This window comes from Bos javanicus, chromosome 18 (assembly GCF_032452875.1).
Source record: "Bos javanicus breed banteng chromosome 18, ARS-OSU_banteng_1.0, whole genome shotgun sequence".
NCBI lineage: Eukaryota > Metazoa > Chordata > Mammalia > Artiodactyla > Bovidae > Bos > Bos javanicus.
Genome location: NC_083885.1, coordinates 60,488,400 through 60,503,405, shown reverse-complemented (window position 1 = coordinate 60,503,405; position 15,006 = coordinate 60,488,400). Strand labels below are relative to the sequence as shown.

General features: G+C 41.8%; 1 protein-coding gene across 11 annotated transcripts in view; it reads left to right on the top strand.

Annotated features, from left to right (window-relative positions):
• Positions 1-7,199: 7,199 nt before the first annotated feature.
• LOC133229647 (KRAB domain-containing protein 5-like) overlaps positions 7,200-15,006 on the top strand; it is a 33,216-nt gene continuing 25,409 nt past the window's right edge. For 6 of the 11 annotated variants that reach the window (XR_009730601.1, XR_009730598.1, XR_009730599.1 and 3 more), the window contains exons 1-4: positions 7,205-7,626; positions 8,228-8,311; positions 12,100-12,226; positions 12,722-12,814. Coding sequence is in view for 3 of the 11 variants with exons in the window: in XM_061386227.1 (XP_061242211.1) it covers positions 8,297-8,311; positions 12,100-12,226; positions 12,722-12,814 (235 nt within the window). In the remaining 8 variants the exon portion in view is untranslated. Of the gene's footprint in view, positions 7,627-8,198; positions 8,312-12,099; positions 12,227-12,721; positions 12,815-15,006 lie in introns of all 11 variants that reach the window. The other 5 variants (XR_009730600.1, XM_061386227.1, XM_061386228.1 and 2 more) reach the window with 5 other exon arrangements.

Sequence of the window (15,006 nt, the reverse complement as noted above, 5' to 3'; positions counted from 1 at the left end):
CGAGCCCATCTTTGCATGAAATGTTCCTTTGGTATCTCTTATTTTTTTTGAAGAGATCCCTGGTCTATCCCATTCTGTTGTTTTCCTTTATTTTATTGCATTGATCGCTGAAGAAGGCTTTCTTATCTCTTCTTGCTATTCTTTGGAACTCTGCATTCAGATGCTTATATCTTTCCTTTTCTCCTTTGCTTTTCACTTCTCTTCTTTTCACAGCTATTTCCAAGGCCTCCCCCAGATAGCCATATTGCTTTTTTGCATTTCTTTTCTATGGGAATGGTCTTGATCCCTGTCTCCTGTACAATGTCACGAATCTCTTTCCATAGTTCATCAGGCACTCTATCTATCAGATCTAGGCCCTTAAATCTATTTGTCACTTCCACTGTATAATCATAAGGGATTTGATTTAGGTCATACCTGAATGATCTAGTGGTTTTCCCTACTTTCTTCAATTTAAGTCTGAATTTGGCAATAAGGAGTTCTTGGTCTGAGCCACAGTCAGCTCCTGGTCCTGTTTTTGCTGACTGTATAGAGCTTCTCCATCTTTGGCTGCAAAGAATATAATCAATGTGATTTCGGTGTTGACCATCTGGTGATGTCCATGTGTAGAGTCTTCTCTTGTGTTGTTGGAAGGAGGTGTTTGTTATGACCAGTGCATTTTCTTGGCAAAACTCTATTAGTCTTTGCCCTGCTTCATTCCGTATTCCAAGGCCAAATTTGCCTGTTACTCCAGGTGGTTCTTGACTTCCTACTTTTGCATTCCAGTCCCCTATAATTAAAAGGACATCTTTTTTGGGTGTTAGTTCTAAAAGGTCTTGTAGGTCTTCATAGAACCGTTCAACTTCAGCTTCTTTAGTGTTACTGGTTGGGGCATAGACTTGGATTACTCTGATATTGAATGGTTTGCCTTGGAAACAAACAGAGATCATTCTGTCGTTTTTGAGTTTGCATCCAAGTACTGCATTTCAGACTCTTGTTGACCATGATGGCCACTCCATTTCTTCTGAGGGATTCCTGCCCGCAGTAGTAGATATAATGGTCATCTGAGTTAAATTCACCCATTCCAGTCCATTTCAGTTCGCTGACTCCTAGAATGTCGACATTCACTCTTGCCATCTCTTGTTTGACCACTTCCAATTTGCCTTGATTCATGGACCTGACTTTTCAGGTACCTATGCAATATTGCTCTTTACAGCATCGGACCTTGCTTCTATCACCAGTCACATCCACAGCTAGGTATTCTTTTTGCTTTGGCTCCATCCCAGAACAGTATGAAAAGGCAAGTTTCCATATCCCTTACCTATTGTGTCCCTGGGAGTGTATTGATTAATATAGTTGGTATATAGACATGTAAGTAGTAGCTTTAATGTTTGTAACTTTGGACCCTTGGGTTAATTCTTTTCTTGTTATAACCCACCACACTTTTGCCCTATAGGCATGCAACTTTATCTAATGCTTTCAGAGGGTGGTGCCTGACTTTAAAATAATCACCTTTAGAGAAAAATAAGTTTTCGGAAGTAAGGGTCATAAAATGTTAACAGGCCTCCTGGCCAGAAGATGATGTAAATCACCTAAAGCTTTTGCACATGATAAGTTTGCAGAAGGAAAGCCTGGCTTCGATAAGGGTCAAGCACTGCTGACCTTGCATGACTCTACCCCACCCCCATTGTCCTCTATGCACAACTTAAGCTATAAAAACTACCTTGAAAAATAAAGTGTGGGCTTTGCCCACCGAAGCTTTGTCTCCCCATGTCATTCTTTCTCTTTCCTTCTCCTTTTTCAGGCTGATTCCCTGCAGCGCAGGGGCCCTCTGCGTTCACTTTCCTGCCTGGGCTTCTAAGACCCACTGGAGAAGGTGCCTAAGGTGGGGCACATTCAGCTATTTGAGAGGGCGCCTGTGGCCTACATGAACAGAGCAAGTCTTGTGCTGGGGCTTTATTGGCTTTCTGGGTAAACCAAGGAATATCAGCCTCTTTTTTCTCCTCTATTTTCTTAACTGCAAAATTCTTTCCTTATCTCTTTATTTCTCTCAGTCGCCGATGCCGTCCTCCCGAGGGAATCCCTGGATGCAACTGGGGCTGGACCCTGATAGTAAAACATACATAAGATGAAATTATAAAAATAAATAAAAGTCATGTCTATAACACACGTTTATATACATCAAAATTCATGCCAGGATGAGTATTTTCATGGAACCATAAGTAGCAATGAGCCTAATACAGGTTACAGATTTGTAAAAATGTAAAGTCTTTTTATTAAAAAGGTGACAATTAGAACTTAGTTCAGTTCAGTTGTGACCAACTCTCTGCAACCCCATGGATTGCAGCACGCCAGGCTTCCCTGTCCATCACCAATTCCCAGTGTTTGCTCAAACTCGAGTCCATTGAGTCAGTGATGCCATCCAACCATTTTCATCCTCTGTCGTCCCCTTCGCCTCCCCTCTTCAATCTTTCTCACCATCAGGGCTTTTTCCAATAAGTCAGTTCTTTGCATCAGGTGGCCAAAACTATTGGAGCTTCAGGTTCAGTATCAGTCTTTCTAATGAATATTTGGGACTGATTTCCTTTAGGATTGACTGTTATGATCTCCTTGCTGTCCAAGGGATTCTTGAGAGTCTTCTCCAACACCACAGTTGAAAAGCATCAATTCTCCAGCGCTCAGTTTTCTTTATGGTCTAACTCTCACATCCATACATGACTACTGGAAACACCATAGCTCTGACTATACAGACCCTTGTTAATAGAGTAATGACTTTGATTTTTAATATGCTCTCTAGATTAGTTATGGCTTTTCTTCCAAGAAACAAGCACCTTTTAATTTCATGACTGTAGCCAATGTCTCTAGTGATTTTGGAGCCTGAGAAAATAAAGTCTGTCACTCTTTGCATTGTTTCTCCATCTATTGAAGTCCATCCCATGAAGTAATGAGACTGGGTTTCATGATCTTCAAAACTAAACGTTGAATTTGAAGCTAGCTTTTTCACGCTCCTGTTTCACTTTCATCGAGAGATTCTTTAGTTCCTCTTCACTTTCTGCCCTAAGAATGGTGTCATCTGCATATCTAAGGTTATTGATATTTCTCCCAGCAATCTTGGATCCAGTTTTTGCCTCATCCAGCCACGCATTTAGCTTAAATACTAAATACTCTGCATTTAAGTTAAATAAGCAATGTGAGAACATATAGCCTTGATGTACTCCTTTCGAAATGTGGAACCAGTCTGTTCCATGTCCAGCTCTAACTGTTGCTTCTTGACCTGCATACTGATTTTTCAGGAGACTGCTAAGGTGTTCTGGCTTTCCCATCTCTTTAAGAATTTTCCACAGTTTCTCGTGATCCACACAAATGCTTTAACATAGTCAATAAAGCAGAAGTAGAGGTTTTTCTGGAACTCTCTTTTTCTATGATCCAAGGGATCTTGGCAATGTGATCTTTGTTTCCTTTGCCTTTTCTAAATTCAGCTTGAACATATGGAAGTTCTTGGTTCACATACTCTTGAAGCCTGGCTTGGAGAATTCCGGGCACTACTTTACTAGCATGTGAGATGAGTGCAACAACTGTGGCTCAGTTTGACCATTCTTTGGCATTGCCTTTCTTTGAGATTTCTATCAAAACTGATATTTTCCAGTCCTGAAGCCAGGGCTGAATTTTCCAAATGTGCTGGCACATTGAGTGCAGGATTTTGAACCTGAAATTCCAATACTTTGGCCACCTGATGCCAAGAGCTGACACACTGGAAAAGACTCTGACGCTGGGAGGGATTGTGGGCAGGAGGACAAGGGGACAACAGACGATGAGATGGCTCCATGGCATCCCCGACTCGATGGACATGAGTTTAAGTGAACTCGGGGAGTTGGTAGTGGACAGGGAGGCCTGGCGTGCTGTGATTCATGGGGTCACAAAGAGTCAGACATGACTGAGCTCCTGAACTGAATTTCAAATCATAAACTGATCTGTTAATTAATGTGACATTAAAAGTATTGAGCAGAAGTCAAGATATCTGAAACATTAATATATCACATTTAAAGAAAAGGACATTTTAAGAAAGTGATTTTTATTTTTATAAATTTTTATTTTGTAAAATGAAGTTATACAACTATAAATTTTGAGAATATTTTCAAATCAGAGAATAGGACACACTATGCTTTTATGCCTGATAGCCACCATCTGAAACCCATTTCTGAAGTTACTTTTGGAAAATGGTCTGACCCAAATCAGCCAACTATGGAAGTTTTCAATAGGAAACAATGTCTCTGTTAAGCACTTTATAAATTCTAGAGTTAGAGAAGTTATTTCTATTGCTTCCTGGTAGTTCAGATGGTAGAGAACCTGCCTACAATGCAGGAAACCAGGGATCGATACCTTGATCGGAAAGATCCCCTGGAGAAGGATATGGCTACCCACTCCACTATTCTTGCCTGGAGACTTCCATGGATAAATGAGCCTGGCTGCCTACAGTCCATGGCATTGCAAAGAGTCAGACACGACTGATGGACTAAGCACACAATTGTCAACTGTATACACTGTTTCTAATAAATATCATTTCTATAGATGTATTACTCATGGAGGTACTGTTGGCACACATATAGTAACTCCCAAAATGTATGATTTCTGTAAGGTACTCCATGATTTCCCATATATCTCTGCAATTCCAGTCATTAGTTACACTAAACATTAGGTTTCATATTGCTTGGATTCTAAAATAACAATGACTGTCACAAAAATTACACTGTGATTTCCTTGGTGGTCCAGTGACTGAGACACCTGGCTCTCAATGCTAGCTTCGGCGAGGGCGGCGGTGGGGGGTGGGGGGGTCAGGACTTGGGGGAGGTGCCTAGGTTTGATCCCTGATCAGGGAACTAAATCCCATACAGCACAAGTAAGATCCAGTTGCTGCTGCTGCTAAGTCACTTCAGTCGTGTCCGACTCTGTGTGACCCCATATACGGCAGCCCACTAGGCTCCCCGGTCCCGGGGCTTGTCCAGGCAAGAACACTGCAGTGGGTTGCCATTTCCTTCTCCAATGCTTCAAAGTGAAAACTGAAAGTGAAGTTGCTCAGTCGTGTCCCACTCTTAGCGACCCCATGCACTGCAGCCTACCAGGCTCCTCTGTCCACGGGATTTTCCAGGCAAGAGTACTGGAGTGGGGTGCCATTGCCTTCTCCGAAGATCCAGTACAGCCAAATAAATAAATATTTTTCAAAAAGAATTACACTAAGATATGTTAGGAGGCATTGCGAACTTACATCTGGTAGCACCCAATCTCTCTTTAATAGCTCCATTACATTTTTTGAATTCTTCCTCCTTCCAGCTTTGCATTACTTTGAGTCAGAACACTTCGTTTTTCCTGAATGGTCACCAACCCAGACTCCCGAAAGCACCTGTTTCTTGCAGATTCTTGCCCACAAGCTGAAACAGAAAATTCTCACTTGATATCTTCACATAGCCCGGATATTGGGTTCAGAGTGCTGGTCACGTCAAACTGCTCCTGTGACGGGGAGGGACGCAGCTAGACCCCTAGATATCGGTTTGTAATTCTGTGACCTCATGACCCCTCAGAACTGCAATTATCTCTTCACCTGTATCTGCGATGTGAGACAGGCTTAAAGAACTGAGATTATTTGTGGAAATCTTTATGGCTCAGTTGCTAATGATAAAAGAACAATTAAAGGTTTGTACCAATCCTCTCCAAAGGGACTCTTGAAATGCTTGAGGAAGGTTCTATTCCCTTTGGTCCTGGAGACAGACAGGGACTCACAAGGAACCTGTAATAAATACTGAGGTCTGACAAAGGAAGGGAATTTCATGTGTCTGCTTGTATAGTTTGTATAGTTTCTACCAAAAACGAGTTATTTCCTATTCTTGAGACCACTGAACTGTGCCTCCATTTAGATTATGAGTAGAGAAATGGAGCCAAAGCACCTGAGAGGGATTTTCAAGAATTTCTCCATCTGTCATTTTACAAAGGTGAAATCATCATACCTCATTGTCTGAAATGTCATAGAACTTCTCAAAAAGTATCTTGAGGCAAATGCCCCCTGTTTATAGTTAGGATTCAATGTCTGATAGATAGAAATTCCTGCATAATTTCCACTGTAGTCTGCAATAGCAGATACACCTTAGTGCCAACTCCCTAGAGAATATTCTCCTAGTTCTTCGTGACCAAAGTCATATTCAGAACCAGAGGTTCCAGCAGGGAACTGTGAGATTTGACCTACTAATACTTTTATCATGAAAATCAGTATCAATATCCTCTACTTAGAATTTGTCCCCACTCACAGATACTTAAGAAACATATTTTCTTTTCATTTTGTTCACAGCCCAAAACATGAGGGATCTTAGTTCTCTGGCTAGGGAAGGAACCGCAAAGCTGCATTGGAAGATGGGGTCTTAAACACTGGGCTGCTGGGGATGCTCCAAAACACATTTTCTTTAATAAGTAATTTATTACCTTGACATATATTTTCCTTTATATTGTAATGATTAATGCTCTTTCTGTGTAAGAAATGATTAAACCTTCAACTCTGAGATCTTAACTTCCCGAGCAGGGATTGAACCCAATAATAACCTGCAGTGGAATCACAGCATCTTAACCACTGGACTACTAGGGAAGTTGCTAATCTCACATTTAAAGAGAAGGGTGTACTCTCCTGGGATACAATGGTCTGTGGGCCTCTTAATATTTTTCCTGTCTTGTGTTAGCGCTTCTCCAGATTATCCTTTCAAGGACTGGGTGAAGAGGAGGAGGTTAGGAAAGCAAGCCAACAGTAGAGGAGGGTGTTTGGGAAGCTAAGTGCAGAGCAGTCGATGTGATCCACGCGTCCCATTTGCCTAGTTTCGTGCCCAGTTTTAGCACAAAAAGTCCTGCTTCTTGGAAACTTGTTCAGTCCTGAAAGAAGCAGGGCAATTGGTGGCTTCAGCAGCAGCAGCAATAATTAACAGAGGCAATCTGTGTATCAACAGATTCTGACAGGAGTAACAGTATGTCATTTCTGTGGTTACGTTATAAACGACAATGTGGATTCCTATCTCCCTCTTTCTTTCTGGAATCACTTCCTAAGAGAAAAGCCGGCTTCCCTGATGGAAGCAGGTCTCTGGTTACAATTACTGAGGCTTCCTCCCAACGGATTATTTGAGTGGTTACATTCTGCTTTTTGTTACTGAGGAGACACCCATCTTCACACACTCCCACAAAGGGCTTTTGAATTTTCCCCGTTTTTCAACTTGCTGAAAACATCTCGGCTTTCCATAGAGGCAGCTCTCAAAATTCTTCTCTTTTGCCTTAAGTTCTTTGAAACACTAACTTAGAACAGGCAGGAAGTAGCTCTGCTCCAGAGGAAATCAAAGAGATTTAAAGGCATTAAAAGGCAGAGAAAGGAAGCACAGCAGGACAGAAGGACCAACAGACCCAAAACCGAGAGGGGCGGGGGTGAGGGGAGGCAAGGCCCCGTCCCCACTGGCCCCGCCCATAAGTACCTGCGCTTCCGGCCTCGTCCCACCCTCTCCCCTTTCGTCGCCTATCTTTGGCCGCCCCGTAGCGCACTCACCTTCCTCTGTACCGGATCTTCCGCCCGCACGTGCGCAGTATCCTGCAGACCGGGAATCGAGTTTAAATGAGCGACAGAGTGTTCTGGTGAGTTTTGTTTGTTTAAAACCCGATTCCTAGTCCCACAGCCTGTTGTCCTTCACACGTGGCTTTCGGGGGTCTCTGTGAACGTTCAAACCACCGTCCCCATTTTCCCGTCCCCAGTGTGTGTCCTCGCATCGCCATGAGAAGTTCTGAAGTCCTTTGTCTTAGCTGCCGGGTCCCTGGGGACCACGTCCGCTTCCTGTTAATATAATTCTAGAGTCCACGTCCTTCTCTGGCAGTTCTACCTTCTAACTTGTAGAGACCGCTGCTTAAAGTCCTGTATTGCCCAACCCCTAGGTCCTTGATCCGCGAAGAGGTGAAGGAGGCTCTATTCTGTATGGAGTTTGGTCAGGGTCTCGCCTAAGGTTTGAAGGGGAGGGTCAGCCTAGAACGTGTGGTTTTCACAGGAAGGGCCGCGAGTTCTGAAGAAAAGAATAAAACGAAAAACACCTCGTTTGATTCTGTGTTCCAGAATCCCTGCTGTGTCAGTGGCCGTAGAGGATTGTATTTTGTACCTGTTGAGATCCTCCCTCTGTGTGGGGCTGTGTGACAGGGAGCTCGGTGTGTTTTTCTAGGTATTGAACAGTCTATTTTCAACATTCAGGGGTCACTTCCCAAGACTGATCTTACGTGAGAAGGAAGCCCAGAGGAAGAGGAAAGCAAGGAGTCAGAAATGACTCATTCCGAGGTAAGAGGCATAGTCCTTTTGTTTGTTTGTTCTTTTTCCTGAAATGCTGTTTCTTTGGACTTGATAAGCGTCTTAACTTCTGAACCGGTTTGTTTGAACTTACCCATAATCATGATCCCAAGGGACCCATTGCCCTCCTGACACATCAGAATGGCAGAAACAGTATTACCAGCCAAAGAAGCTCAGTTCAGTTCAGTTCAGTCGCTCAGTCGTGTCCAACTCTTTGCGACCCCATGAATCGCAGCACGCCAGGCCTCCCTGTCCATCACCATCTCCCGGAGTTCACTGAGACTCACATCCATCGAGTCAGTGACGCCATCAGCCATCTCATCCTCTATTGTCCCCTTCTCCTCCTGCCCCCAATCCCTCCCAACATCAGAGACTTTTCCAATGAGTCAACTCTTGGCATGAGGTGGCCAAAGTACTGGAGTTTCAGCTTTAGCATCATTCCTTCCAAAGAAATCCCAGGGCTGATCTCCTTCAGAAAGGACTGGTTGGATCTCCTTGCAGTCCAAGGGACTCTCAAGGGTTTTCTCCAACACCACAGTTCAAAGCATCAATTCTTCGGCGCTCAGCCTATTTCACAGTCCAACTTTCACATCCATACATGACCACAGGAAAAACCATAGCCTTGACTAGACGGACCTTTGTTGGCAAAGTAATGTCTCTGCTTTTCAGTATGCTGTCTAGGTTGGTCATAACTTTCCTTCCAAGGAGTAAGCGTCTTTTAATTACATGGCTGCAGTCACCATCTGCAGTGATTTTGGAGCCCAAAAAATAAAGTATGACACTGTTTCCACTGTTTCCCCATCTATTTCCCATGAAGTGATGAGACTGGATGCCATGGTCTTCGTTTTCTGAATGTTGAGCTTTAAGCCAACTTTTTCACTCTCCTCTTTCACTTTCATCAAGAGGCTTTTGAGTTCCTCTTCACTTTTGGCCATAAGTGTGGTGTCATCTGCATATCTGAGGTTATTGATATTTCTCCTGGCAATCTTGATTCCAGCTTGTGTTTCTTCCAGTAGAGAGTTTCTCCTGATGTATTCTGCATATAAGGTAAATAAGCAGGGTGACAAAATACAGCCTTGACATACTCCTTTTCCTATTTGGAACCAATCTGTTGTTGCATGTCCAGTTCTAACTGTTGCTTCCTGACCTGCATACAGATTTCTCAAGAGCAGGTCAGGTGGTCTGGGAGTCCCATCTCTTTCAGAATTTTCCACAGTCTATTGTGATCCACACAGTCAAAGGCTTTGGCATAGTCAATAAAACAGAAATAGATGTTTTTCTGGAACTGTCTTGCTTTTTCCATGATCCAGTGGATGTTAGCAATTTGATCTCTGGTTCCTCTGCCTTTTCTAAAACCAGCTTGAACATCTGGAAGTTCACGGTTCACGTATTGCTAAAGCCTGGCTTGGAGAATTTTGAGCATTACTTTACTAGTGTGTGAGATGAGTGCAATTGTGCGGTAATTTGAGCATTCTTTGGCATTGCCTTTCTTTGGGATTGGAATGAAAACTGACCTTTTCCAGTCCTGTGGCCACTGCTGAGTTTTCCAAATGTGCTGGCATATTGAGTGCAGCACTCTCACAGCATCATCTTTCAGGATTTGAAATAGCTCAACTGGAATTCCATCACCTCCACTAGCTTTGTTCGTAGTGATGCTTTCTAAGGCCCACTTGACTTCACATTCCAGGATGTCTGGCTCCAGGTCAGTGATCACACCATGGTGATTATCTGGGTCGTGAACATCTTTTTTGTACCCTTCTTCTGTGTATTCTTGTCATCTCTTCTTAATATCTTCTGCTTCTGTTAGGTCCATACCATTTCTGTCCTTTATTGAGCCCATCTTTCCATGAAATGTTCCCTTGGTATCTCTGATTTTCTTGAAGAGATCTCTAGTCTTTGCCATTCTGTTGTTTTCCTCTATTTCTTTGCATTGATCGCTGAGGAAGGCTTTCTTATCTCTTCTTGCTATTCTTTGGAACTCTGCATTCAGATGTTCATATCTTTCCTTTTCTCCTTCGCTTTTCGCTTCTCTTCTTTTCACAGCTATTTGTAAGGCCTCCCCAGACAGCCATTTTGCTTTTTTGCATTTCTTTTCCATGGGGATTGTCTTGATCCCTGTCTCCTGTACAATGTCAGGAACCTCATTCCATAGTTCATCAGGCACTCTATCTATCAGATCTAGGCCTTTAAATTTATTTCTCACTTCTACTCTATAATCATAAGGGATTTGATTTAGGTCATACCTGAATGGTCTAGTGGTTTCCCTTACTTTCTTCAATTTAAGTCTGAATTTGGTAATATGGAATTCATGATCTGAGCCACAGTCAGCTCCTGGTCTTGTTTTTGCTGACTGAGCTTCTCCATCTTTGGCTGCAAAGAATATAATCAATCAATGATTTTGGTGTTGACCATCTGGTGATGTTCATGTGTAGAGTCTTCTCTTGTGTTGTTGGAAGATGGTGTTTGTTATGACCAGTGCCTTTTCTTGGCAAATGTCTATTAGTCTTCGCCCTGCTTCATTCCGTATTCCAAGGCCAAATTTGCCTGTTACTTAGATTTTATCTGACTGAATGTTATAACCCCTTTTGATATTTGTCCACAAAGCTTCCTAAATGACTTGACTTCTAGCTGACTTTGGAATGCTTCAGAGGGCCCCTGAGACATCCCAGGGAGCTATTAAACTACCTGGGTTCATTGGACATGTAAAGTTACATGGGAAGTACTGTTGAAGGGGTGATAAATCTTCTCAGATTATACTGTATGGTGGATGTTATCAATATAGATATCCTAAAAGTATGTGGAGTCTTATAGATCTGATATGCCCTAATAAAATCTGGTCAACTATAATTCTACTTATCCTGTTAAAGTGTTACAAGTCATAGCAGTGACCAGGCTACACTGTCAATTGCAGTTTAATCAGATTTAAACATGCCTTCTATGGTTTCACTCTAATGTGTTTGGAAGAATACTGCTACTTCATGATTTATGGAAAAGATTTTTCGAAGGTTAACCGATAAACAACTTTTGTTTGCTATCTGGTAAGCTGGTAGCAGACTGGAATTTAGTCTAATCTCTATGTTAATAGAACACAGTTTTCTTAGAATGCAGCTTTCAAGAAGAGATTATGAATTTTTTGCCTTTAAGTGATTTATATTCATTTTTAAAATCTTTTGTTACTTTGGTAAAATAAATAAGCATTACTTAAGGTTATGGTACATGTAGACAAAGCTTATTCTTCTTCTCCAAAAGTAACCCCTCATGGTTAGACTTTTGCCATCCTGATATCCATAAAACATGGCCATGGTCTGCTCCTGAATCATGGAATAAATATGCTAATGTTGCCCTGATTATTTTATAATTGCTCTTTCAGATGAGAATAGTTTCTCTTGTGGATCATAACTCATCGTCCTTTCTTCACATTAGAAATTGGGTAAAAAGGAAAACTGTGTAAAAAAATATATTTTGTAATACCAGCCAAGCCACCAATCACGACCAGGTCTGCTCCTGAATCACGGAATAAATATGCTAATATTGCCCTGATTCTTTTATAATTACTCTTTCAGATGAGAATAGTTTCTCTAATGGCTTGTGGATCATAACTCATCCTCCTTTCTTCACATTAGAAATTGGGTAAAAAGGAAAACTGTGTAAAAAAATATATTTTGTAATACCAGCCACGCCACCAAATCACGACCAGGTCTCTGAACTTGCCGTTTTCATCTTGGATCACATTAGGAAGACTTCCCACGGCCTACTGGCATCTGTACTTTGTATTTCAGGGACGGCTGATGTTTCAGGATGTGGCCATAGACTTCACTCAAGAGGAGTGGGAATGCCTGGACCCTGGTCAGCGGAAATTGTACAGGGACGTGATGGTAGAGAACTACAGGAACCTGGCCTCCTTGGGTGAGGATATCTGCCTTCCAGAATCCCTTATCTACCCACTGCGTTTTTGTTCTGTCATCTCTAGAATGTCTTCTGAAATTTTCTGCTTCCCACAGTATTTTCAGATCTGTGCTCTCTAGGGGATAATGGGTCATTTCTGAGTTTAGAAAGAAAGGCTTCACGATGAATCATTATGCTGGTGATGTTTTTCTTCCTTGATGTACTCTGCGTCCTTCATTCCAGGTTACTGGTAATTGTGTAAGTTCTGTGGTATTAAATAGTTGCACCCTCTCTTAATCTCACATTGACACTACTTACTTTCGCTTTAGTACTACTTGACCAGAATCTCAGGACCTGATTGTTAGGTGTGTGTTAGTATTGTATAGCAGCTTTGAATAAAGTATTTCAGGAAATCATTTTCTAGAAGAAAATGCATTCTCGTCTCACCTGAATACATATTGGATTCGATACTGATGAATCTCTAACAACACAGATATTCCTTTCTCTGATCACCAGGGCTTGTCTCTAAGGTGGACCTGGTCACCTTTCTGGAGCTATTAAAGGATCCCAGGAATATGAGGAGAATGGAGACAACAGCCATTTACCCAGGTAGGTATGAATGGTTGGAAATGATGACTCAGATGAGAGGTCCAAGGAGCAGTGAGGAACTCATCCTTCATCACGTGATCTTGGGACATTTGCTTCAATGGAAATGGTTTTCGAAAACCTGGGTTTGTTCTGCTACGGTGATAGAAATGTATCACCTGCCCCATTCTCTGTCTCTGAAATCATTCATGAATTTATCTCCAGTGATTACTTTTCTCCATCACAGTGTGACCTAAATATCTCCTTTTGGCTTGTGACAAACTGCATTCATTTGTTGCTCTTCGATTTCTTGGGGGCCCTAGGAAAACTCTGCCCATTTCTGAGTAACTGTATGACAGTCCTTTTAAAGTTTCCTTCTATCTCTAGACAGAAATGTGTGAGTCGAGTGGTAGACAAACTGCCAAATTTCCAGGAATACTAGGGACAGGTTTTTGTTCTCTGATTTATAATTTCCTATCCACTGGGAGGGACACATAGGACCTTCTAAATAAATTTCAAGTTCAAGTAATTTTTCACTGCAGAAAGCAAAACCTGGTGAAAATGAAACAGTGCACATCTCAGGTTGACTTGAAAGTTTCTCATTACCTTATATGATCTCATATAAAATATCTTTAGTGTATTTGCCCCAATTCCAACATGCTAAAATACTTTATTGTGTTTTATCACCTCATAGAATTTTAAAATACATTGACATAAAATCTTAGCACATTTTCCACTACATTATTAATGGTTGATTCAAACTATGACAATTTTTAGATTATATGAAGACATCTTTATTAAAAGTTCTAATTGAAATATAGGTATTTTCCAATTTTGTATTCCTATACAGCAAAGATAATCAAATATACATATCAGTCAGTTCAGTTCCGTCGCTCAGTCGAGTCTGAGTCTGTGATCCATGATCTGCAGCAGGCCAGGCTTCCCTGTCCATCACTTACTCCCAGGGCCTGCTCAAACTCATGTCCGTCGAGTCAGTGATGCCATGCAACCATCTCACCCTCTGTCGTCCCCTTCTCCTCTCATCTTCAGTCTTTCCCAGCATCAGGGTCTTTCTCAGTGGGTCAGTTCTTTGCATCAGGTGGCCAAAGTATCAGAACTTCAGAACTTCAGGACAAGGAACCATGTCCTTCCAATGAATATTGAGGACTGATTTCTTTTAGGATGGAATGGTGTGATCTTCTTGCAATCCAAGGCACTCTCAAGAGTCTTCTCCAATACCACAATTCAAAAGCATCAATTCTTCAGCACTCAGCTTTCTTCATGGTCCAACTCTCACATCCATACATGACTACTGGAAAATCCAAAGCTTTGACTAGAACCTCTCACTGTTTCCACTGTTTCTCCCATTGTTTGCCATGAAATGATCTGACCGGTGCCATGATCTTTGTTTTTTGAAGGTTGAGTTTGAAGCCAGCTTTGTCAGCCTCTTTTTTCAGTTTCATCAAGAGACTCCTCAGTTCCTCTTTGCTTTCTGCTCTAAGGGTGGTGTTATCTGTGTATCTGAGATTATGGATATTTCTCCCGGAAATCTTGATTCCAATTTGTGCTTCCTCAAACTGGGTATGTCCCATGAACTACTGTGCATATAAGTTAAATAAGCAGGGTGACAAATAATGTGCTGCTTTCCCAATTTGGAATCAGTCCGTTGTCACATGTCCAGTTCTCACTGTTGCTCCTTGACATGCATACAGACTTCTCAGCGGACAGGTAAGGTAGTCTGGTGTTCCCATCTCTTTAAGAATTTTCCACAGTTTCTTGTGATCCACACAATCAAAGGCTGTGGTGTAGTCAATAAAGCAGATGTATTTGTTTTTCCAGAACTCTCTTGCTTTTTATATGATCCAAGGGATGTTGGCAATTTGATCTCTGATTCCTCTGCCATTTCTAAATCCAGCTTGAACATCTGGAAAGTCTTGGTTCACGTACTGTTAAAGCCTCACTTGGAGAATTTTGAGCCTTTGCTATTGTTTGAAATGAGGGAAATTGTGTAGTAGTTTGAGCGTTGTTTGACATTGCCTTTGTGATTGGAATGAAAACTGACCTTTTCCCATCCTGAGGCCACTGCTGAGTTTTCCAAATTTGCTGGCTTATCAAGTATAGAACTTTAGCATTATCATCTTTTAGGACTTGAAATAGCTCAGCTGGAGTTCCATCAGCTTTGTTGGTCGTCATGCCTTCTAAGGCTGACTTGACTT